The 24452-nt window shown below is 40.3% G+C and overlaps 1 protein-coding gene across 3 annotated transcripts; it reads right to left on the reverse strand.

The window, feature by feature from the left end:
• Nucleotides 1-22673, reverse strand: tns1a (tensin 1a). 3 transcript variants are annotated; one of them, XM_052140952.1, is made up of 19 exons: nt 22656-22673; nt 22110-22425; nt 11730-13138; nt 9770-9847; nt 9235-9422; nt 5874-6024; nt 5343-5432; nt 4229-4301; nt 3400-4094; nt 3181-3270; nt 2446-2574; nt 2257-2352; nt 2081-2158; nt 1546-1617; nt 1397-1426; nt 914-1082; nt 741-809; nt 628-657; nt 1-544 (listed from the first exon to the last, which is right to left on the reverse strand). In XM_052140952.1, the coding sequence occupies exons 3-19, from the start codon at nt 12604-12606 to the stop codon at nt 403-405; spliced, it is 3057 nt and encodes a 1018-aa protein (XP_051996912.1). In that variant the 5' UTR covers nt 12607-13138; nt 22110-22425; nt 22656-22673; the 3' UTR covers nt 1-402. The 3 variants fall into 3 exon arrangements, with proteins under 3 accessions (XP_051996912.1, XP_051996914.1, XP_051996913.1); XM_052140954.1 differs by lacking the exon at nt 9770-9847; XM_052140953.1 differs by lacking the exon at nt 22656-22673 and having other exon boundaries at nt 22110-22461.
• Nucleotides 22674-24452: the final 1779 nt, after the last annotated feature.

The following is a 24452-nucleotide window of genomic DNA, read 5'->3' on the forward strand; positions in this document are numbered from 1 at the left end:
TCATTTATTTCTTTCATATCATGCAAAAAAAATTTTTTTACATGTATATATATACCTCCACCCCCCTTAATTAATTTATTTATTTATTTCATATCATTCATTCATTTGAAAGTCCCACATCCTGATTAGAGTAATTGCCTTTTTAACTGTCATGTTTTACGTACTACCTTAAATTTTGGCAATGTTTCACCCAGATCTGAGTCCCTTAAACAACAGCATTATTTTCAAGTCTTCATAAACAGTGAAAAGAAAGACCCCAACCTCCTAAATGTTATTTGACACGTGCTATTATTCTGTTTTTTGTTATGTATAAACAATCATCCACATATGAAAAACAAAATCCTCTTTGGTGGGAAAATTCACACTCCTATGGAGAACCCAAGATGGCAGCTAGGGGGTCACTCAAGGTTTCTGGATGTCTGGCATGACTTTGGAGACAAAGTGGACAATGGCTACCACCGGCTGGTCTGGTTCCATCTCAGCGAACAGGTGACTCACATTATCAGTTGTGCTTCCTTGTTTTCGAGCCACAAATCCAAAAAGTCTGCAATGTAAACCAGAGGAAACATTCACTGAAGTTTTCAGTGTCCGTTACAGTATAACAATGATTCAAAGGGGTATACTCACTTTGCTACCCCACCCTCTGCTTTATTCCACCTGTGAAGACAACAGGACATGAGGATAAAAGTAATGTCAAAACATATTACATGTGCCATGACAAACCTTAACAAGATACTTACTTCCGGTTTTGTGGGTCCACATTGCAGTATGTGATGGTATTGATCGGATAATGGCGTCTGAAAAAAACCCTACAAGGAAATGGTTGGGTTATTAGACACTTGTTAGACTTGTTAGAACTGAAGATACAGACCATTTAACCATGTTAAAAGTGAATCTGATTAAATCCACTCACTTCCTCTGATTGTCGGTGAGTGTGATGCCCTTTGTGGACACTTTGAAGCGGACAATAGTTTCCAAAGAAGCAGAATTGGAAGTAAGCGTCTGAGTGATGGCTTTTGCTACAGCCTGAGGACCAGTCAAAGATTCCACATCCACAGAGTTTATGTACAAAACATTACATGCTGTGGGATAGAAATACATAGATGGGTTCAAACAACACCAAAACAGCACCACAAAGGATACTTTAAAGCTATGATCTAGTACATCTGTTTCTGAGGTTAAAAAAGCTTTATTTCGAACACACAAAACAAGTCAGAACATTGTGGCGCTGGCACAGGCAATCCAGACACTATTTCTCAGGACTGATTTTGGGTGTGTATATGGTAAGAGTGGATGGATTGTGGCAAGAGTTTAATTAACATGCAGGGATACGGGGTACCCATGCCAGCTAGTGCTCTGGAACCAATGCTGACAAAACATGATGTGCCTTATTTACCTTGAAAGCCCTCATTAGGTTTAGGAGGTCCTGGGGTGATATGAAAGTGACAAGGAATAAGAAAACAAATGAGATATACAGAGATCAACAAGTAAAGAGAGAGAGAGAGAGAGAGAGAGAGAGAGAGAGAGAGAGAGAGAGAGACTCACCTGCTCCCTGCTTAAGTAAATCCAGTGTTGAACTTGTTTGTGTGGCAAGATCCATGGCCTCTTCATGTGGATCTTTCATAAAAAGGTCAGACATCAAGACGTTAAACCAAAGACTGCTTTGATGAATATTCTAAACTACTACAGCCATTTACATGTATGCATTTGGCAGACGCTTTTATCCAAAGGGACTTACAGTGCCCTTATTACAGGGACAATCCCCCCGGAGCAACCTGCAGTTAAGTGTCTTACTCAAGGACACAATGGTGGTGACTGTGGGGATCGAACCAGCAACCTTCTGATTGCCAGTTATGTGCTTTAGCCCACTATGCCACCACAACTCCACTGAGTTACTGAGATACTGAGTTGATTTACAGGACAATCAGCATTTAGGGAATACAAACAAAAGTGTCAATCAGAAAAGTCCAAGTACAGCAGCTGCAGGAATGGGGTGAGATTATTCCCTGTAATAAGTGCACTGTAAGTCACTTTGGATAAAAGCATCTGCCAAATGCATAAATGCAAATGTAATTCTCACCTCTTGTTGGGATCATAAGCTTGCAAGGAAGAGCCAAAGGTGTGATGGAGTGTTGATATACCAGAGCAGACAGACACCCTTTAGTCACATGCACAAAAGCACAACATATAAATCAATATAACACACTACACAACAGAGTGTCATTAAACTTCACATCTGTCTAAATGCATCATTACCAAAGTAGGGCTCATTTGGGCAACCCTTAAGTCTCACGCCCTTAGCACTGGTTTCAATCAAGAAGTGTCGTACCAACTCATTTGTTATATCTCCAGCTTCAAAGAAAGAACAGAAGTTCAATTAGTAAAAGTTTTCAAGTCATTTGTTTTGTGATGACTAACAGGAATATGTACAACAACATATTTTACCTATTTTGTTCTGCTGTACTGTTGGAGGGGGAGAGGCTACTTTCATTGCCAAGCCATAAGCTCCTCTGAAGGAGTTACTGTCTCGGATAACAAATGCTCCTGGTTCACGATCTTTCAGAAGACAAATGGCTGGAAAAAAGTAGAACTTTCTCAGCAATCATCCATATCGCAGCAATGCTAACTTGTGTCTCGTATGTCCATCTTTCATATCTGCTGCACTTTATTTTACAGTATGTGTACTTTCAGAATACTTACAGTGTACTTACCCAAGGAAGTACTGAGTAATATTAGGTAACTACATGTACTTAATATGGGTCAAGGTTAGGGTTAGGTTTAGGCAGGGCTGAACTGGACTGGTAATCTGGAATACTGGGCATTTTCCCAGTGGGCCGACACTCTTTGGGGCCGATCAGGGGCGGCCTGGCCATCGGGAGAACCGAGCGGGCCGGTGGGTTTGCCGCGAAATGTGCAGAATGGCCCGCTATAAGCTAAAATGAGCTGGCTCTTTATGCAGAACGGACTACAAAACGGTGCCGCGATATGCAGAAAAGTAAAGCGAACACCCAATCACCCCCCCCCCCCCCACCGGGCCAGTTGGCATGTAAAATCCCGGGCCGATTTGTCTTCCCAGTCCAGCCCTGGGTTTAGGGATAGTACCTAGTAATAACTGTATTTAAATAGTATGTAACTATAGAACAGTACTGTAAAATAATGTGTTGCCTTCAAATCTCTCACCTTGTTCCCTGGAGATTTCTGGTTTGTACCAGAATTTGGATGTATCTTGAACAAACTTGACGTTGAGTCTAATATCTGGGGGTCCATCGGCTAAGAAGAATAAATAGTTTTGTTCAATGGTTGATGTGAACACAAATCTGTTTGATTTAAGGATTTTATTATTAAGAATAGTAAAAGGCATTCTCAAAAACAGATTCTCAGCTTCGGTTCTCATCGTACCATATATTGACATGATTGCAGGTTCTTGTGGTGGCTGTGGGGTGGTACTGGTCATGCTGAGCCAAATGGGCATTGGTGTAGGAGTGGGAGCTTTCCCATTTTGTGTCCTGCCTTCTAGAACACTGTCAGTGTTCTCTGCAATTGACACTGTCCTCTTATCCAAAGGCAGGAACTGTGAGGGTCTACAGGGATGTTCTAAGGGAAAAGTGGGGGTAGGGGGTCCATGTTGAGCTATGGAGGTGGTGCTTTGCCTGGACTGCACCTGGACTCTCTCATCTGGGGTGGCCTGACCACTAGGTGTGGGTTTGTGATCTAGATTGGAGGCAACTGGAACGGGTGATGGGTAGCGGTTTAGCACAGGGCTTGGTGGGATGAACTTGCCGTTGCGACCCAACATAGGGCTGTTGGGAGTGCCATTGGATGGTGGTATGTGTCGTCCCAAAGCTGGGCTGCTCTGACCACCAAGCCTACGCTGCAGGGCAGGGCTTGGTGGTGTGTTGGTGGCCACCGTTCGGTGGAGTGTGTTGGGGCTTCCAGGGACATGATGGACACCCATGATGTTAACAGTGGCCTCCTCAGGGTCAAGATAACCAATGGGGTCAGGAAAGAGAGGGGCTTGAATGGCCTCGGATGGAAATGATGATAAGATATGCTGACCACCAATCGGAAGCACAGGATCGCCCATCCATATGTTACTGTTAGAAAATGAGAAGTAAAATACAAAGAGAAAAAGTGTGAGTATCTAAAAGATTACACAAACTGTACACAGGAACACATTTTTACTTCTGTAGTTAAAAAAAGGGGACGGTGATCAGATAACCACACTTGCCCATCAAGGTTGTAGCTGGCACTGGTGGCAGGCTTAGGTGGGTCAAAATTATAGGCAGGAAACGCAGGTCTTTCTGAAGTAGAAGTGTATAAAAGAAAGAAAGAAAAGAATGACTATGTGCACAGAGACTCTTAATATACTCTTACCTCCCATATCATCACTAGAATCCGAGGCTGACAGAAAAGAGTAAAAGAAGGAGAGGAGGGGTCATATATAATAACTGTGTGAATGTGTTGGGGCTCAGGGGTGTATCTGGATTACTGGAGTTATGTTAATAAGACTGGCCATGTAATGTCTAATAAACTAATACATCATCTTAAGAATTTATCAGTGTTAATCTATGTGACAAGGAGGGGGGCATGGCCAGGCTGTGATGGAGCATGGCCGGAAGTGAATCAGCTGATCAGCGGGAGAGCGAGATAAAGGGCAGCCAGAGACGGCGGTTTGGGAGAGAGTGAGACGCACGTGGCCACACTGCATGTGTGTCTGTGTTTGTTTATTTTTGTTTTATGTTTATCTTATTAACATTTATGTTTACTGTTCAGCCGGTTCCCGTCTCCTCCTCGTCCTTTATCTGTTACAATCTACTACAGGGCTACTCAACTTCTTGCAGGGGCCACAAAACAGGATCATTTTTGCCTTTAGGACCGCACCCTTCTTTTACTCATTTTATTTTAAAAATATTTTAATGACTTTTTTGTATTAAGTAGGCTAGTAGACTGTGCTAAATATGCTATAATAATAAATCATTTGAATAATTAATGAAACACATGTTTGACATGATTCTTTCTCTCTGTTCTGTCTTTTGTGTTTTTGATTTGGTGGTTGTATTTTCATCCATCGCACCTTCTTCTCTGCCACACTCATTTGGTAGCCCTTGTATGATAATTCTTTTTCACATTATTCACCAATTTTTACTCTTAGTATTAACACTCTGTTGGTTGCTGGTTTATCTTGTGTGAGTGAATTGTTACTCTGTTGATTGGTCATTTTTGCTCAGTTGGATTCTTATGTTAAGGGCTGGATGCAGCCCAAGGTCCATCTGTTGAGGAACATGGCTCTATTAAATTATAGAACCATAGACAGATTTTAGCACAATATTTTAGGTACTGACCTGAACTGCTTTGCTGTTCCAGTGGTTCTGCGGGGCTCTGTGCCTTTAAAGCTGACAAAGGGTTTTTGGCAAGACCAGTGGGTGAACGGCCTGTTTAAAGAAAATGAAAAGGGACACAGTAAGACAAAAAGACTTTGAACGACCAGAGCAACATTTGAGATGATATTAGTCCATTGGTTGGTCCAGTTATAAGCACATTTTTCAGTCATTATTCACTCGTGGAATTTTTTCCATATTTATGCACATGTCAAATACATATAAATAACATTTCTGAGCATATACGTTTTATACATGTTTTTAGAAAATGTACACGTATTTCCATTTTAGTGTTTCCAACCAGTATTTCTCATGAAATATCCCCAATATGCATAAAAATGTGAGGATGGAAATCAAGCTAATGTCTGAAAGCACCAAGTGAGTAAGCCAGGGGAAAAAAACCCTCTCCATTAAATGTTTAAGAACTCCATAAAACTTGATAGATATGATTGAAATTAGAACAATATACTTCTTCTCCAGGAAGGCTGAACTTACACAGGTTAAAGTAAGGGGTCTGTGGTGAGGTGTTGAGTGAAACAGGAAAGGCAGGGGTCAGGGGATGTGTTTCAACACCACAACTAGGGGTGGGACTTATAGGCGCAAACTCCACCAATTCGAAGGGCTCCCTGGAGCTATGCAGTTGTCTCTAAAGGGGAAAAATACAGGATCATAGTATTATAGTACAATGTATCACCTAAATGCAATAAATAATAATGTATTGTACTAAATACCACAAATGAGATAGAAGTAAAACCACTTTATAAGTATACTAAATTGGAAATACAGGGCCAAGCACCAAAGGGACAAAATAACTCATGCATCATCCCACACAAGACTAGATGGGAGCTGCACTTGTAAGCCGCTTGTTTACATAGAAAAATAGCTGTCTGGAGGCGTTCCAAAGATGGCCGACGAGTGGACTGACTGGATCAGACTTCAGAAAACTTTTGCATGTTGCCACAAAGACTTTATCCAAACTGATTCTCTCAATAGAAGAATGCTCCAAGATCTCAATTCTGTGTGTAAAAAAGGGAGACATGCAAGATGTGTAGTGTTTGTAGTTCACCAGGGAAACATTAAGAAATGCTACACTAAAATATTTCATGATATTGCAGTAGATGGTGAGCATTGCACTCCAAATGTTTTGAGGAATCTACAGAGAGTAGATGCATGAATACTGTTTGTAATTCTTTTTCAAACTAAATTGCACAAGTAAGGTTTTATGCAACAACAGTGTCTTTTTACATGCAACATGCAGGCTTCAGTGTGGATATTTGTTATAGTTTCTCGTATTATTACGCATTAATATCACATGTCTGGATGGCAATGTGCATATGGTACTTACTGTATATGCAGATGAGGTTATGCATAGTAAAAACTGCCATTGTACACTCCTTATATGGTTATTTCAGGGAGGAGACAGGGTGGAGAATTAAGTACATACATGTACGCACAATATTCCACAAACTGGGATATATAATGGGACTTTGCCCAGGTTCTGGTATTTGGTATTATACATCTGAACATTTTAGTGCCTATTGAAAATCTGACTCTCGTGTGTAAGCAGAATTTTAGGATGAAATTTACGGCAAGTTTTATGCATGAGTCCCCAGACCCTTGCGCCCACTTTAGCTTTGCAAACAAACAACTACACTCTTGGGCAAGGCCTTTGGAGTGGCACGTCAGACTGGCCCAGCCCTGCATACCATGGCGGTCCAGCAGGCCTACCTGCTCAAGGACATGGAGTTGCATTGCGTCACCAACCTGGTGCTCTGGGCTAACAAAGTCACTGCCCAAATCATCAGTAGATTTATGTGTAGCCTGATGTCTGCGGAGCATCACCTCTGGATTAATTTCACAAAGACATGCAACAAGGACAATGCTGTATTGCTTGAAGCTCCAGAGTCACAACAGGACCTCTTCGGTGATGCCATAAGTGCCTTCACTGAACAGTTACAAGCAGTTCAAAAGCAGTTGCAGGCCTACAAACACCTCTTGCTGAGTGGAGGGGTTCTGTTTTGCAACCGACTCACTTGCACTCCTCCTCAGGTCAACGTGTTGGACACAGGGGACTCCTGTTTACTTTGTCCCTGCTACGCAGGTGTGTGGCGTGGCCTTCTGGGCATCTCTAGTTGGGTGCCTAGCAAAGTGATTACTGATATGTGCTGCATTTCACGAGGTAGCCACCTCATTTCAACGCCACAGTTTCCTCCTTCGTGGCGGTGCAGGAAATACTGGTCTATCTTCGCTCAAGATGGTCACTCAAAGACAGATTTTTTTCTCATGTGCATCCTCTGGACTGGTTTGTGTAGCTCGACCTGAAAGATCGACCTTGAATTACCTAGAAGACTGGTTGCTTTTAGTGCAATCAGAGGAACAAGCCTGGAAACACAGGGATCTGTTGCTTGCACATTTGGAGAATTTGGGCCTCAGAGTCAATAGGTGTGTTGGTGCCCAACCATCAGGTTTCCTTCTTAGGATTAAAAACACGACTCTGCAATAGTATCGGCGCTTCTGACCGATGAACACATTCAGTAAATCCTCCGGTACTTAATCAATTTCAAGCAAGAGACAGCTTTTCTGCTGAAACTGTTTTAGCAGGCCTTGGGGTTGATGGCCACCACGGCTGCCATTACACCTCTGAGCTTGTTACATATGATACCTCTCCGGTACCTGGACAGGTGCGTGAGCAGTGTTGCACATAAATCGACTGGAATTGCTTGCAGTGTTACTACAACTTCATATGAACAAGCTTTTGACAAGCCCGGTCCAAACTCCAAGCAAGAGTCATTGACCGATACGGCCTGAAGGTCCCCAATGTATTTAACCACACAAGCGGCAAGCCTCAATATTTGTGGCTTTTGAACAGGCCAGAACTTTGTGACCAGAGTGAATATGATTGACTATGGTGTAATAGAAGGTCACTTGTAATGAGGAGCTAGACCATTCAAAGCTTTATATGTAATTAATAGAATTTCAAATCAATACAAAACTTAACAGGTTGCCGATGTAACGGTGATAAAATGGGGCTATGATCATATTTCTTTCTTCTAGTCAGCACTCTAGCTGCTGTATTTTGAAACCAATATAGTAAACATGTGGCATGCTGTGTAAGTAGTGATTACATGTGGTGATGCCAAGACTTACTGCTGTTGTTTGTTGGTGTTGTGTTTCCTGAGCAGCAAGGGTTTGAGATCGGGAGCACAAACTCAAGCTATGTGCTAGCAGCAACAGGAACAGGAAGCCCATATCGTTTTGCAGAAACCTTTTGTTTGTGCATATACCTTAAGCCCTATTGTTAGCACGAGCATTCCCACCCATGCCCAGTTACGCTTTTCCGAGGCACTTAGATTTTGAAAAATTGCACTTAGATTTTGTGCTCTCATGAAAATTGGATAAATGCATAGTGCATACTTTTGCGCCTAACGCAGGTAACACAAATATGTAATAAAAGCTGTGTATTCATTTAGAAAAAGTACATTTTTGTTAAAATCAAAGATGGCAAGCAATGTTTTGGGTGGCAACTGGAGTGAGTGGGTTAGGTGAATTTGGCATGAGCCACAGAATAAGATTCTGTAAAGAAATTACACTTCAAAGTTGGTCAAAAGTTGCATGCAGACAGATCATCAAAAATAGAGGATTTTAGTAGGAGTCCCCAAAGTTGTTCAGACTGATGTTCAGACCCTCTGCCATGAGTGTCAAACTTTGTACCATAAAATGGGCTGCCATTTGGCTTAGGAAACATTTGACCTCTGGTGCTTGGTCCCTCAATAACTTTAAGTGAAAATATTAACATGTAAATGACATTACTTTATTCTAAAGTAAATCCTATCTCACTACATCTATAATTATTTACCTCCTTGGGTCGTCCACCTGGGTTTACTGCAATTGTGTTGATAAACTCTGGGGATATGGATTTCTCTGGGGAGCGCACCCCATGGGCAGGACTGTCATTTCGGCTGTTGAGGTACTGGCTCTCACTGGTGGTTCGCCGACGTATGGTTGGCATGGCTTCATCTGGGGTGACTGTGGGTGAACGTGATCCTAGTGGGCATGAAAGAGTGTTCTAAACAAAATCTTTACTGCAAAAGCTAAAATCAATTACTGTGCTCACAAATTCCCATTAACAAATAGACATAAAAACGATTATCCCACCCCATTTTGCCCTGTCTTTAAGTTTTGAGCTGTCAAAACCAATTTACACAGTGCATTTAATTTGAATGCATTATATATAAAAACATTCTGTTCCACGTGAACAGTGACTTCTGACCATATCAAAGAAAACCATAAAAACAGGCAGAACATGCAAATAACATGACAGTAATGTAGAGAGAGGAGAGGAGGGAGTGGAGGACTGAGGGAGAGATGGAGGACAACAAGAGAGGACAAACCAGAGAACGAATAGGAACGATGACGTTCAGGCTGGAAGGACATGCTCTCTGAAATGCCCCGAATGCGAGCGTTGTACTCTGGGTTGAGGAATGATGTAGTGGGTGGAAGGTAATAAGGAAGAGAAGGAGAGATAAGGTGCAGGTGGGGAAGCAATGGTGTGAGGGGTGGTCCACATAGCAGGACATGGATAGATAAAGGGAAAAAATGAGAAAGGGAGAAAGAAATAGTAAATATGATTTCCTAATAAAAATGAGGTTTTATTTTGATATTTATATTTAATCATACTAATTACTCAAATGTATTTAAGTAAACATTTAGCACTCTGAGTAAATAATCAAGCAAACAAGTGATATTGTGGCCGGCTATAGGAGACAGGACATTAGCTTCAGAAAGCCTGTCCCAGTAATGCCATTGATTTCCACATGTTGATGCTTCTATCTGTTTCCTTGTAAGATCAAAATGTCACATATAGTAGATAATGAATGGAAGCTGAAGCATAACACAGTAAAGTCTATTCTGCCTACAAGAGATGCATCTATTTACTTCAGTGATCACTAGAATAATCTACATGCACATGAATCCTCATGAGATGATGATAACAACACTTTATTTTCTTTCATTGTTCTTCAGTGTGTAGATCAACTTTACTTTAGAACATACTTCACTGCAGTGGCGTGTGGTGGACTTTTAAAATGAGGAGGCAGAGTGCCATCTCAGGGTTGTTGTTGTTGTTTATAATTATTATTATTTATTTATTTTAGTCCAATGTAAATGTAAGTTTTGGTTCCATTTGCCATTTACATACCGTTCAGATTACAAATCTGAAATCTGATATTTCACTACATATGATATAAAATGAACATATATGTTACAACATACAGTATATTCCAAAATACTAAAATGTTGCTTTCATATGTGTAACATATCATAGTCTGAAGCTACTTTGCCTACATGCCCAAAATATATTTCCATATTTCAAATTTCTGCATAGGAAGACATATGAAAGACCTTTTATCTTACACTGTTAATTAGCATGAATTTTATTTTTTATTTTTCTATGTTCATATTTATTAAATCAAGTCAAATCAAAGACTCAAAGTTTATGCATTGTATAATAATGAATATTATTATTTTATACATTGCTTCTTAAGCCTTCAATAATAGAGCAACAAGACTAATGAATCTATATTTGATCTGTTCGCCTAATATTATTTTTTTATAGTCACCTTATTTTTGGATCATTAGTCATCTACTCTTTTAAAAAGCGGCTCACTGAGACACAATTACATGTTTTCAAGTTACATGTCGATTTAGGAGCGCACTGATTTTGAGCTGAAGGGAGGATTGAGAGACGCTGCCTCCCTCTGACACGTTATCCGCTGGGTGTCTTTGTTTGACAGAGTGACTTTAAATATAACCAGCTATACACAGTTGAGCTCACATTTTTTTTGTCTGCTCTGAGAAAATGCCACTGCTTCACTGTTTATCCATACAGTGATGCTTGGTTGTCGCAGGGGCTAAATTTGGATTTTCGTGCAGGTGAAACCCTAACACTCGAATTGCTATTATGACAGCTCTATGGCTTTATTAGATTGTTTTGTCCTTCAATGTCTAATGATTCAATTTTAGATCACACTATCAATGTATGTTAAAATATTACAGTTAGTAAAACAACCACTCCTTATTCTGTGTGAAATGATATGATGAAGCAGTGAGGAGACTAAACGAAACAGTGTGCTCATAATGTAATAAACGAGTGCAAAGGCTGGACAGTTTCACATCCTGATGATTCATCTGCATCTAAAAGATGTCAGCTACCAACTTTGATAATGAATTACAAATGCAAGGCAGTTTAAGCCATTTTTTGTAAGTTTCTAAGAATAATACATGATTTAAGATTCCTATCATCTTGTGTATCAAAAGTTTGTTTGCAGACCTGAGTGTGTCCTTTTCCCTCACCTGCCACACGGTGGGCTACAAGTCCCCCTAGTTTTAGAGTCTCCTCCTCAGATTTTGTCTCGGGCTCTTTAGCAAGGGTAACGGTGGGGAATGGGGATGGCGATGCGCTGCAGCTTCTTTGGGGGCTTGAATATGGGTATGTACCCTGAAGGTCTGGAGGGTAAGACACCTCACCACTTAATGGGTATACATGCTGGGGCTTGATTGGAGATGGGACGGGTAAAGTTGGGGATGGTGTTGTAACTAAAGGTTTACAGACGCTGTAGGGATCTTGCTGATAGATAGTTGAGTAAGAATGAGGGGACTGGAACCCCCTCTGATGGAGCTCGGATGGTGGGGCCATGGGATAAGCAGGTGATGATCTTTGTGAGGACTGGCCAAAAATGGCAGAGGAAGAGAGAGGTGGACTCCCAGTGAAGCTACGGATGGCATGGTCAGACTGGTAAGAAGGTCTAGCGAGTGTCTGAGCAAAGGCTGGTTGAAAGACTGTGCTGTTCTCCCCTGGGGGTGCATACTGAAACTTGGTAACTGGTGTATTTGAAGGCTCCAACTCAAGCATGAGCTTGTTGAGGACCTCTATAGACTGTTCTACATCCTGCCGTGGTGCCCCCCCACTAGCTGGGAACTGTGGCAGGCCACAATTTGTGCCAAAGAAGGGGTCATCCACCATGTCATATTGATGCCAGGTATTGAGTCCTCGCTGCACTGCCTCTCGGCTGCTCGTGCTACGTTCAGGAGCTTGTGGTGAGAAATTAGACCCTCCATCCAGCATTGGGGCACCATACCACTGTGAGTGACACATTTCACCGTTCTGTCCAGTGTAGTCTATCAGACACTCATGTGATGATGGTGATCCTTGCATCTGGTGCACAGGCATCTCCTTTTTAAATGTTGCTGGCCTTCGTGCTAGGAAAGCCCTCCACTGTCCGACTATTTCCACAACAGTGGACTCCTGTTGGCCAGAATGTCAGTTTCACGCTCAGCACCTGCTTGTCTGTTAACGTGGACCTGGAGAGGCACAAGATGCTGCACACCCACCCCTGGGCTTGTGCTGGCAGTAGGAAGGAAAGTTTGACTAGGGTAGATTGGTGGTCGTTTTTAACCACTGAACTGCTGTACCAACTCTCGTTGCTCGTGTGGACTAATAGCAGTCTCAAGGTGCTTGGGTCACAAGCCTTGAGGATGTCAATGACTGTCTCAACAGAAGCAGTGGAGTTACCAGAGTCACTGCTGACAGATCGGCTGTGGTCAAAAGCTGGTAGTAGATGTGGAAGAGTGTGTTGAACTACAGAAGAAGAGCCCAGTCAGTTGAAGAAGCACATTAGCAGACACAACGCCTCCAAAATTGTCTTTCTTGCAAACCCAGGAGTAAAAGCTGCCTTCAAGTGGACCTTGAGTGTGAGCAACATCTGGAATAGAGTTTATAAAAATTATATAAATATCATCAGCAAAGTTTTATAAACAAATTATGTCAAACAATTATTAGATGTCAATCTGACATTGCTGTGGGGCAAAACACAGAAAACACAACTTGTCAAGTTTTAAACATCCGCTCACAAAAGAACACATTATTTTTAGTCAGTGACCTCATCACCTCAAACAACCTGGACTTTATGTTTCTAAATGAAACTTGGTTAGATAACAGCTGGAGTGCAACAGTCCTCAATGAATCAGCCGCTCCAAACTTTACTTTTATGAGTGTCTGTAGGGCTGTTAGGAGAGCTGGAGGATTAGCTGTGATATTTAAAGATGTCTTTCAATGCAAGCAAGTGTCACTTGGTGATTTCTTGACCTTTGAATATATAAGTATTGTCCTAAAATGTGCTCCACGCATTCTATTTATAGGCCTCCAAAATACTCTCCTGGCTTTGTTCATGATTTTACCGAACTGTTATTAACGACTTCCTCTGAATTTTACTGTTTTGTTATTGCTGGGGATAACCTGAAAAGAAAATGCAGAGAAGCAGAACAAATGTGGCGGAAAAGACAGCCTTCATGGTTTCAACACAGCTAGACAGACCATCTTCTCAAGCATTATAAACAGCAATATTAACAACACCCGCACTGTATTTGCTATTGTAGTGAGACTAACAAACCCCCAACACAGGTTCCCTGTGAAATGCTCTCTGACAGCATATGCAACGAGTTTGCATTTCTTTCATGAAGAAGATCAATGATATTAGATTGCCGATCAGCTCGTCCGCCACAAAAACTTCAGAAATGAGTCACTATGTCTGATTTTGAGGCAATTGATGGCAAAACTCTGGAAGAAATAGTACAGTATCATAAAACGTCAACCTAATGTCTTGATACACTTCCCACAACCTTTTCCAAAAATGTGTTTAACTGTCTGGAAAAAGATCTGCTAGTAAATATAGTAAATGCGTCACTCCTTACAGGTACATTTCTGAAGTCCCTGAAAACTGCAGCGGTCAAGTCCTTTCTTAAAAAGAACAATCTAGATAACTTGATATTGAACAACTACAGACCAATTTAAAATCTTCCTTTCAAAGACAAAATCATTGAAAAGTTCGTTTTCAATCAGCTGAACAAATTCTTAATCTCAAATGGCAACTTGGACAATTTCCAGTCTGGTTATCGACCACATCATAGCACAAACACTGCTCATAAAGATACTTGATGATATTCGACTAAATACTGATTCAGGCAAAATATCAGTGCTGGTGTTATTAGATCTCAGTGCTGAATTTGACACTGTTGACCACAACATTGGGTAGGGCTCTCTGGGACGGTCCTCAGCAGGTTCAGGTCTTATCTATAAGGGAGGGGTTACTATGTGAACATAGTCAACTATGAATCGGAGAGGACATCCATGATGTACGGGGTCCCACAAAGCTCAATTCTTGCACTGCTCTTGTTCAACCTGTATATGCTCTCACTAGGCCAACTTATGAAAAAGAACCAAATTGCACACCATAGCTATTCAGACGATACCCAGATCTATCTATCCTATCGCCAAACAACTAAAGCCCCAACTCTCAGTGCCAGTGCATTAAATAAATTAACAGTTGGATGTGCTGAAACTTCCTTCAGTTAAACAACAAGACAGAGGTCAATGAATTTGGCAACAAAGGCAAAATTCCCAAGGTGAACACATACCTTGTCACATAAAAGCAATAACTAAATCAGCCTACTATCATCTAAAAAATATAGCCAGAATTAGATGTTTTGTATCCACTCAAGTCTTTTTCATGCATTCATCACCAGTAGGGTGGACTACTGCAATGGACTCCCCACCGGCCTTCCCAAAAAGACCATTAGACACCTCCAGCTCATTCAGAATGCCGCTGCCAGGATTCTCAATCGAACCAAAAAAAGAGCATATTACTCCAGTCCTCAGGTCCTTAAACTAAACAAAATAAACTGCCTCTATCCTCTGAGGTACACGCCTTCCAAACAGACCCATCACAGTTCCATGCTCCGACTGAGCTTTCCCTAGTGTGCCCTTAGTGCCCTAAGGAGTAAGCACAGCAGATGGGCGAAGCACAACCAAATACAAGAATTTTGAGATGTGATTTTCAAAGTTTCCTCTACTTTAACTTGACACAGTGTCCTTAAAATGCAGCGCTTATGACACTGAATACCAGTGAGACGCTCCAAACGCATCTGTCTGATGCACGCACATGTACATAGAAGGACAGTTAAAAATAGCACAGACGGAACGTGCAAACTGTGAGAACTGGATGCATCGACAGACTCAACGCAAAACAGAATGTCATCGACTGAAGGCTTGTTCAATATTGAGAGTAAAACAAACAAAATATTGTGTTCTTAAGCCACTTTCTGTACTGTCTAATCAATGCTTTATTCATCTGCCATGATTATACAGATTATTTCATACTGAATTTCAATCTGCCTGATATATTTATTATACAACCTGCATATTATATTTATAAATATTTTATTATTATGCATTATTTAAGTGAATGATCTGTTTTTGGAGGCCTTTCTCACCAGATAATGATGTAATTGTGATTAATTAATCAGCATGGCATGTCATTCATAAGCAAGGAGAGGACAAACACAATATCAGTCAAGTACGACAAACTAATCCAAGACGTGAGGCAGAGATATAACAAATATAAATAAATAAATATATAAACAGAGTCCAAGCAGAAATGTTCAAAAACACAGTAGCAGTCCAAAACAACCAAACAAATCCCATGTGTATAGCAGACGGCATAACAGTGAACAAACTATAGACAAGAGAGAAGTAGAAAACTAAAATGACAGGCTACAGGCTGGCATGACAACGATGTAATGACTCTAATGCTGCGTCCGAATATCCATACTTCCCTACTATGTAGAATGCCAAAAACAGTATGCCAAATGAGTAGGATGTAGTAATAAAACATTAAGCGAGATATACCCGGATGAAGTACTATTTCCGGCGAGATTCTGAAGTGCTGATTGACTGAATACTTTACTATCCTGTAATTGTTCGGTAGCTGAGGAGATGTGCATCACGTTCAAAATGCTGGATTTAAAAGAACGGCAGTGAATTGTAACTCTTAAATGGCTTTTTTCAACTGTAAGAGATAGCATACCAAAAACAGTTGTTCCTTATGCTTAAATGGTGCTTGTTTAACCTTCACTGTTGTTGTTATTATCATAATTTCAGGTCATGTGTCAATACATCCCTTGATGAAGTGTGTCTGGAATCTTTCTACTTGCATGCATGCCTAAAGAACGTCCTGTTTTACTGGCAGAGAAGAGTGCCATTTAAATAAAGCTTTACCAAGGCCGTGTTCAGAATGGCACACTACCCACACTACTCTCACCACTTCTGCCATATTTGTCTCGTATGCCATTCAGAACTCGGCCTTGGTAAAGCTTTATTTAAATGACACAGGAAGTGCTTCAGCATGTCAGTCCTTAGTAGTGATGAAGGTTCTCTCTGGTGGCCAAGAGGGAGAACTGCAGGCTGAGGAGTTTCAGGGTGTCTGTTGGCTTCAGATATTGTTTGCACAATTGTTTTGTTATCATGCAAACATATATTTGAGAGTATAATCAAAACTTAGGCTATTGAACACATTTAGCCAAGCTTGACGTCGACAACATTATGCAAGCTGACAAAAATAAACGATAGTGGTGGCCATATTATAGTTATACAATTTTAATACAATTGGAATTTTTAAAGAGGACAGTCTTTAACAGTACCACAGAGCAATAAGAACTTATGCCACTGTTAATCAAATTGCCCAAATTGCAAACACATTAAACCCATTCATTCTTTTGATGGTGGAAATTTAATGGGTTCTATGGGGCTGACACTTTTGCACAAATGTTGCAGGACAAACCTTTTCATATGGAGCGTATACATTCCCCCAAATATCCCCCACAGCGAGTTATTTACACGTGTATGTGTAACCGGTCCTACTCGACCTGCTCCAGCATCAGCCAGCATGTGATGCGGACCCGCTAACAAATAGGCTAAAGGCTACAGCCCCTAACATCAATCGCTAGTGCGCCTGTTGAGGCCAGGGGAGTGAGATTTACACATACCGCACAGCTAACATGTACCAGCGTGCTCCCGTTACATATTCATAATTACATTCCAAAGAACACAACGAATGCAAAATCCATTTGGACACACGTGGAGAGGGGGGCTGGAAACTGCTGGTTCTTGGGTCTTGACTATTATGAATAGCTCCTTATATAATGACGTTTTTCCATCCTGCTTTAAGCAAGCAGTGTTCCAGTCACTTCTTCAGAAGCCAAATTTGGATCCTACCAACCTTAATAATTTCTAAACTGCCATTGTTATCAAAAATGTTCAACTCGCTTCATTATAATCTCCAAACAACATTTTAGATCAATTTCAGTCTGGCTTTACAGCTCGTCACAGCACAGAGTCTGCACAACTCAATGTGACGAATGATTTACTGCTCACCTTGGGTTCAGGTAGACCTGCAATTTTAAGCTCGATCTCAGTGCTGCTTTCCATACAGTTGATTATACTATCCTCCTGGACCGTCTTAGGTGTGAAGTCGGTATTAATGACACAGCCTTAAATTGGTGTGCATCAGATAGGACTCCAAGTGATAGGATTGGCAATTCTTCCTCTCCCTCTGCACCGTTCACTTGTCGAGTACCTCAAGGTTCCATATTAAGCCCTATATTATTGTATTTATATATGCTTCACCTGGCCCTAGGCTATGGAATAACATACCTCTGGACTTTAGATCCTTTCCTACTCTTAACATTTTGAACCCTTATCTCGAGTCTTTGGCTTTTGAATGAATGCATATTGTGTTGTTTATTGTATTTCTTATTTCTCCTTAATTCATTGTTTAATTTGCCCATGTATAGCACTTTGGGATACACTTGTTTATTTTTAAATGTGCTCTATAAATAAATTGACCTTGACCAAACAAATCCAGTAAGGGGCAGGCGAAACTTAAAAACCAAAGTCTGAGATCTAAATTTGGAAAACAAACAAGAGAACCCAAGGCGGAATTGTTCACAACAGGGACTGGCACGAGACAGGAAGAGGGAATAAATAAGTCTGTGCAAACAAGGAATAGGTGCCAATGATTGCAATAATGAGCTGCCATGCCAAACTAGCCCTTGCGGGAAACCCCACAGTGGTGACAGCACGTGGCATCTGTAAAACAAAACAAACAGACACACAAGGGAAACACACACACACACAAAAGTGAGGACTATACTATGAAGCTGGTTTCGGTGACTATCCTTGTAAGTTTTAGTTTAGTTTGTGTCAATCCGGGGTTTTAGGTACCATGAAAGTGGATCTGCCTGTATTGGTTCATTGCCATAGTAACTTACGCTTTGTTCTGGGTAACAGTTCGCTAACAGATGCTGAACCAATCAGCTGTGATTAAAGTGACACCTCTGATCCCCTTGTACAAAAGGGCCATGGGTTGTGCCTGGGAGGCAGCAGATGCCCTAACCCCACCCCACCCAAATCCTAACCATATGGAGCCTGTAAGGTTGAGTACCATATTAGGAACAATATATATCACCTTTCTCCCATCATGCATTTCTGACGAAATAAAGTCTCTAACTTTGTCCTTCTCATTTTTTTATTTATTTTAAATCCTCAAAATTGACTCATGATAAATTATTTATTTTATCTAAATAAATTTGACAATTTTTTTACTCTTTTATTTTTAATTGAATACACTATAACGGTTTTCATTTACTTACTCTCCATTAAATAAAAAATATCTATGAAAATATAATATAATAAATATAATATTAAGCTATCTATAAAACAGCTAGAAAGATGTATTAACATAAATTATCAATTTGAATATATTAAAAGCTTAATCACTCCAGATGATGAATACAGAAAGGGGTGAATGCATTTACATTTTTCATATTTTTATGACAATCTAATAATAATAATTATAATAATAATTATAATAATAGTAATATAATAATTTATGACAAGTGCTATTTAAATGTATTTAAATTCTTCATATTTTCAGAATGATCGGCCTTCAGCGGAGAGGCAAATCCCGACGACTCTCTCACGAGAAGTAAATCTGAATCGCTCTCTCTCTCTCTCTCTCTCTCTCTCTCTCTCTCTCTCTCTCTCTCTCTCTCTCTGTGTTTCACGCTATTGGCCGTTTGCTGCAAACATCACTCATACCTGAGCATGCGCACGTGAACTAATCCTAAACTCAGAATCAAAGCCTGAGTTGACAGAGAAAGTTGATGAGCAGCATCATGGTACAGATTGGTACAGGCCTGATTGGATTGGTTTGGATTGGTCAACTCGAAACCATTTCTGTTGCCCTGAGTTTGTTAGACGAACTTCATGGTAGGCTGTGGACAGTAAAAAACCAAATAAACCTGCCGATCAGCCAGGACACTTAAGGAAGAAATCTGCAAAGGCAGATTCGTTTGTGACGTCGCTGCCATTTTCAAAGCAAAAATATGTGACGCTCCTCTGCTGGGACATTAACTGTCACACATGAGTGACGATACATGTGAAGTGGTTAAGCTAAGGGAGATGCCACCCAGCAACTATAGCTATATTTATGAGATTCCACAACTGCCTAATCAACACTGAGTTGCATATTCTTAGCTACTATTCCTGGTAATTACCATGCCACCTTGGTAGGATAGCATGAATGTAAATGGAAATATTTCAGAACTATCCTTAGTTATAGTGTTTGTCATTTTAGCAACTATTGACTGTAATGAATGATTGTTAGTTTGGGGTTCAAAGAAGATGTTAAGTTCCGAAACCTGCTAGGCATGAGGCTGGCCAAGTTTGACCGAGTCTATCTAGCAACAACCATGGCACTTGGTTTGGGCCCAGAGGATGATGTCATGTGTAAGTAATGCCAGAGTGTTGGGTAAGCGAGAGGAAGAGATTCGTTCCAAGAAGAAAAGATATACACAGGTCAGCTGTATGGCACAAGAGCTGTCTCTTTCTTTCAGGTCTGATGACAGCTTGTCTCTGAGCAGAAGCCTGTTGGGAGAGCCGCTGCAGTTCGACAAACCACAATGTGTTTATACTGGCCAAATATAGAAATAGAGTGAGAAAGATAAGGACAAACTAGAAAATAAGCGAGAGACAGAAAGGCTTATCGACAGCTGGGAGAGGATGAAAAATAATATGAGAGGCAGACGTACAGACTGACTGACAGACTAATAGACAGACAGACGAGGGGGTTAGGGTACTATGCCAACTTAGAGAACTGAAATGAGGGGATGGTAAGCTGACGGGGGGGGTCAAAACCTGCTGTTGCAGCTCAACGTGCTGTCACATAGCGATCCATTTTTTTAGTTTGTTGCAAATATGTGTTTTTTCTTTTAAGAAGCACCCAAAGTACCAAAACATATTTTCCATTCACAAAGTTTTGCATGATACAGCAAAACTATGACAATGAAAGGTCATTTGGTATAAAATGTACAGGAAGAAGTATGGGTGAGCAAACACAAACAATATTAATGTAGGTGTGGGATATGCTCCCATACTATTGCTAGATCCTTGAACAAAAACTGATAATTCTAGCGGAATACAACTCAACACTTCTGTAAGATATATGGGCCTGTATACAGGGTCGGGGAGTAACCGAATACATGTAACTACATTATGTGTTTAAAATACACAATATAAGTAACTGTATTCCACTACAGTTACAATTTAAATCATTTGTAATTAGAATACAGTTACATTCAGAAAGTATTTGGATTACTGAAGAGATTACTTTTCATTTTATTGTCATTTGTTTCATTTAATATTTAGTGCTTTCAGATGTGAAACATTTAAACATATAAATGATCCAAAGTGCATCTGATCAGTGGTGAAACACTTTCTGATGATGTGACATTCATACGAGCAGACAGAGAAGTACGTTTGAAGAACGTTTGAAGTCAGTCTGAAGCAGAAGAAATAGAAATAAAACTTGTGTAAATTGTTAGCTTTATGCTAAGCTAAAATGCTATTTCTAGCCATTTTACATGCACATGTGACCAGACACGAACATATTTATTTATCAAGAAAATTCATCTTGGATCATAATTTCTTTTTTCTAGTAAGATCTTTGATATTAGGGCAAAAATCATATTCTTGATTATGTTTTATTGTTTTCCTGTAAAAATATCTAAAAATCCTCAAAACAAGATCAGTTTGATTTATCTTGTGTTAGAAACATCACTGCATAAAATATTTGTGTTTTTCAGAGAATGTATTTTTAACATGTGTATTTTGAGTTTTTATAGTCAAAACAAGTGAAAAAAATCTACCAGTGCTGAAGAAGTAATCCAAAGTATTTAGATTACATTACTGACTTTGAGTAATCCAACAGAATATGTTACAAATTACATTTTACAGCATTCTGTAATCTGTAGTGGAATATATTTCAACAGTAACCTTCTCAACCCTGCCTATATATACTATATAAGATATATAAGATCTATATGAATGGTTTATGCCCACAAATTCAATCAAGAATGGGACTTCTTCAGTTCACCTGCACATTTAGGATCTTGCTTTCATTTGAACCCTCTTTGTTCAACTCAGTCATTTTTCACTCATATACTGTATAACATGAGAGTCCCACCTATGGCAGAACTCTTTACACACTTTATATGAGCCTGAAGGACATATAAAGATCTTATACTGTAATCTCCCTAAAAAAAATACATTTTTAAATACACAGTTTAATCCAGAATTGATTTCTATATTGAGCAATATTATATTACACCTTTTTGTTGAAAAATCTGACTATGTGATAAGGATACAAGGATGCCCAAAAGATACAGTATAAAGGAATAATACTTGTATTGTAAATACTTTGTAATTGCAGTACACAAACATCAGACAAGAATACACTGAGGAGAATACAGTTTGAATGATCCATTGTAAATCTCACCTACCTATAAGCCCAAGGGAAATTCAACTTTTGGATGACTCCAACAACTTTCTAAAGCACTGTTCACCAAACTGCTCTTCAGGTGCCTTGCCAGTCTCAGCGTCTGATTGAGATTACTGTTTCAAGTCCATGAATTCAAGACTTCAGTTCAGAGTCTCTCTCATTTATGAGACCAAGAGTCATAGTCATCCCTCTCTGTGCCACACGCTTCCCTCCCAGCTATTCCAAAAATGCTGCACGGCCGTGTAGCTGCCAAATATGGGAGCTTGAGCTGTAAACAAGTCCTGGTGGCTATGCTGCACCAGAGCACCGCTCTGTCTCTGTCATTCCAACAAATACATACATTGACACACCACAACACACACACTCCAAAGACATGTCAGATACACTTAGTATTTCATCTAACATTGATGCACAATAGTCCAGCAACCAGAGTGGTGCAATGGATAGTCCATAAAATAAGATTGTCAGTACAGTGCTTAATTAAGAGAGCATAATGCATACATTTCGATCTAATCGCTAAATATAATGTAAATATCATTATACTTACAGAAACGTTACAGTGACCAAAATCACAGGGTCACAGGAGCATGTGGTCTGAATGTGGAAGGCCAGTAGTTGAGTATAAACACTCAGGGCTCTATATTTAGACTGCAGCATGTTAAATGCAGGGCTATGCGAAACGCCATACACGCAGAGTCAGTGGGGAGGAAGTTTTGGTATTTTCTAAGTCTAGGCTTGAGTGGATTGGTGAAATTGTGCGTGCAAAGTGCAAGTGATAGAAATAAAGACAGCCCATTCTCTGCTTTGAAGCTGAAATTATAATTTAAGCATCATACTATGTAATACTGTTTGTTTATTTTTATAAAAGTTATTATAAATGGCTTTCTATGGTTTACAGTGAAGAAACATATTGTAACCACCCAGAACTTGGTTACTGTGGTTTTTAAGTGTAATAACACTACCATGCACTAGGGGGCTCGATGTTGCATTCCTCCTCTTGTATATACCAGGTCAGATGAGAGAAGACAGTTAGTTTGGTGAAAGGGAAGCATGGTCTTCTCTCGTGTTGGTTTCAAGCTCAGTCATAGGGACTCTGTATGTATCTTTACTGGCCCGCTTTATATTATGCTGTTGTCTTAACTCGTTTACCTGGAGTTTGAGAGTTCTCAAGACACAAGACCAACCTACCAAAATGAAGCAGACTGAGGACAGTGGAAGCTAGGCCTAAAATGTCAGCACATGGTGTTTGGATTTCATTTGGATTGTCAATCCAAACATTTTTGTGTGTCTTCTCATATAAACTTTAAAAACTATATTTTTTTGTCTTATATGTGTTGTGAAGTTTATATGTTTGAGTTATTACACTAGGGTTGATTACAAATCTGGTCAGCATGTCCCTCCCTTAAAATTGTGTAGTTTGCCTCCTTAGAGGTTTTTTCAGAGACGGTTACAATATGTATGTGCTTTATGAACTATAGGCAATTATTTAATAATGCCAGACATGTAAAAGGTTGATGAAGCCACCTCCTCACACCTTTAACACACTTCTAAATCCAAACAAAATGTGGCATTTTAAAATTAAAACTACCATGAGTCAATTGCACTTTGCAAATGAATTAAACACATTCATTTATGATCAGAGTTTGTGTGATTGCTTCATGAAAAGCTGAAATACACCAACAGCAGCTGCAGGATAAGTGGGTCCTGCCGCACCTCCGCCAGTGCCTTCAGTTGTCCAGCTATGGGGTCATCAGTCGGGAGCCACCTATCACAGATGTTTTGCCCCATTAATCCCAGAACATCTCCTGGTGGTGGGGCAGCAGTCAGGGACGTCTCCCTGCCACCCCACGCAGCTGGACACCAGATCCCTTCGATTGCCTTTCCCATCAAGATATTCCTCCTTTCTCGTCGAGACATACCATACAACCAAAGTTCAATATCCCAACCCCCCTTGAGTAGACCTACCCAACATCATAGGTCTCTTCTCTGTTAGAAAAAACAAGCTATCAATCCTACCCATTCAGTGCCTATCCTTAAACCAATCCTCCAACAGATTAAGTAGGAGAGCAATGTAAGTGGTGAGCCGCGAGACTGCATCAGCTGCCCCTCCAATGCCTAGCTTGGCCTGGTTTCGCTCCAACTCTCAATCCCTCTCCAGAAACTTCTAGATAAGGACCAAGTGGGTCAGTGGAAATAATTCCTCCCCACTCTTTTCCTCTTCTAGATGCTACCTCACCACATATCACAATTGTTCCCTATTCCTACTTTCTCACTCCTGCACACCCCTTTTGTCATCCTTCTTTCTTAACCATAGCCTCTCTTTTTCTGCTTCTTCTGCCATTTC

Source organism: Xyrauchen texanus, chromosome 13 (assembly GCF_025860055.1).
Source record: "Xyrauchen texanus isolate HMW12.3.18 chromosome 13, RBS_HiC_50CHRs, whole genome shotgun sequence".
Classification (NCBI taxonomy): domain Eukaryota; kingdom Metazoa; phylum Chordata; class Actinopteri; order Cypriniformes; family Catostomidae; genus Xyrauchen; species Xyrauchen texanus.

Coding starts and splice junctions, on each gene's coding strand:
- tns1a (XM_052140952.1), bottom strand. CDS start 12,606: ATGCCTGTGCACCAGATGCAAGGATCACCATCATCACATGAGTGTCTG. Junction 2,159..2,256: donor CCCAAATGAGCCCTACTTTG/GTAATGATGCAT, acceptor ATGTGACTAAAG/GGTGTCTGTCTGCTCTGGTA. Junction 658..740: donor GTGGACCCACAAAACCGGAA/GTAAGTATCTTG, acceptor TTGTCTTCACAG/GTGGAATAAAGCAGAGGGTG.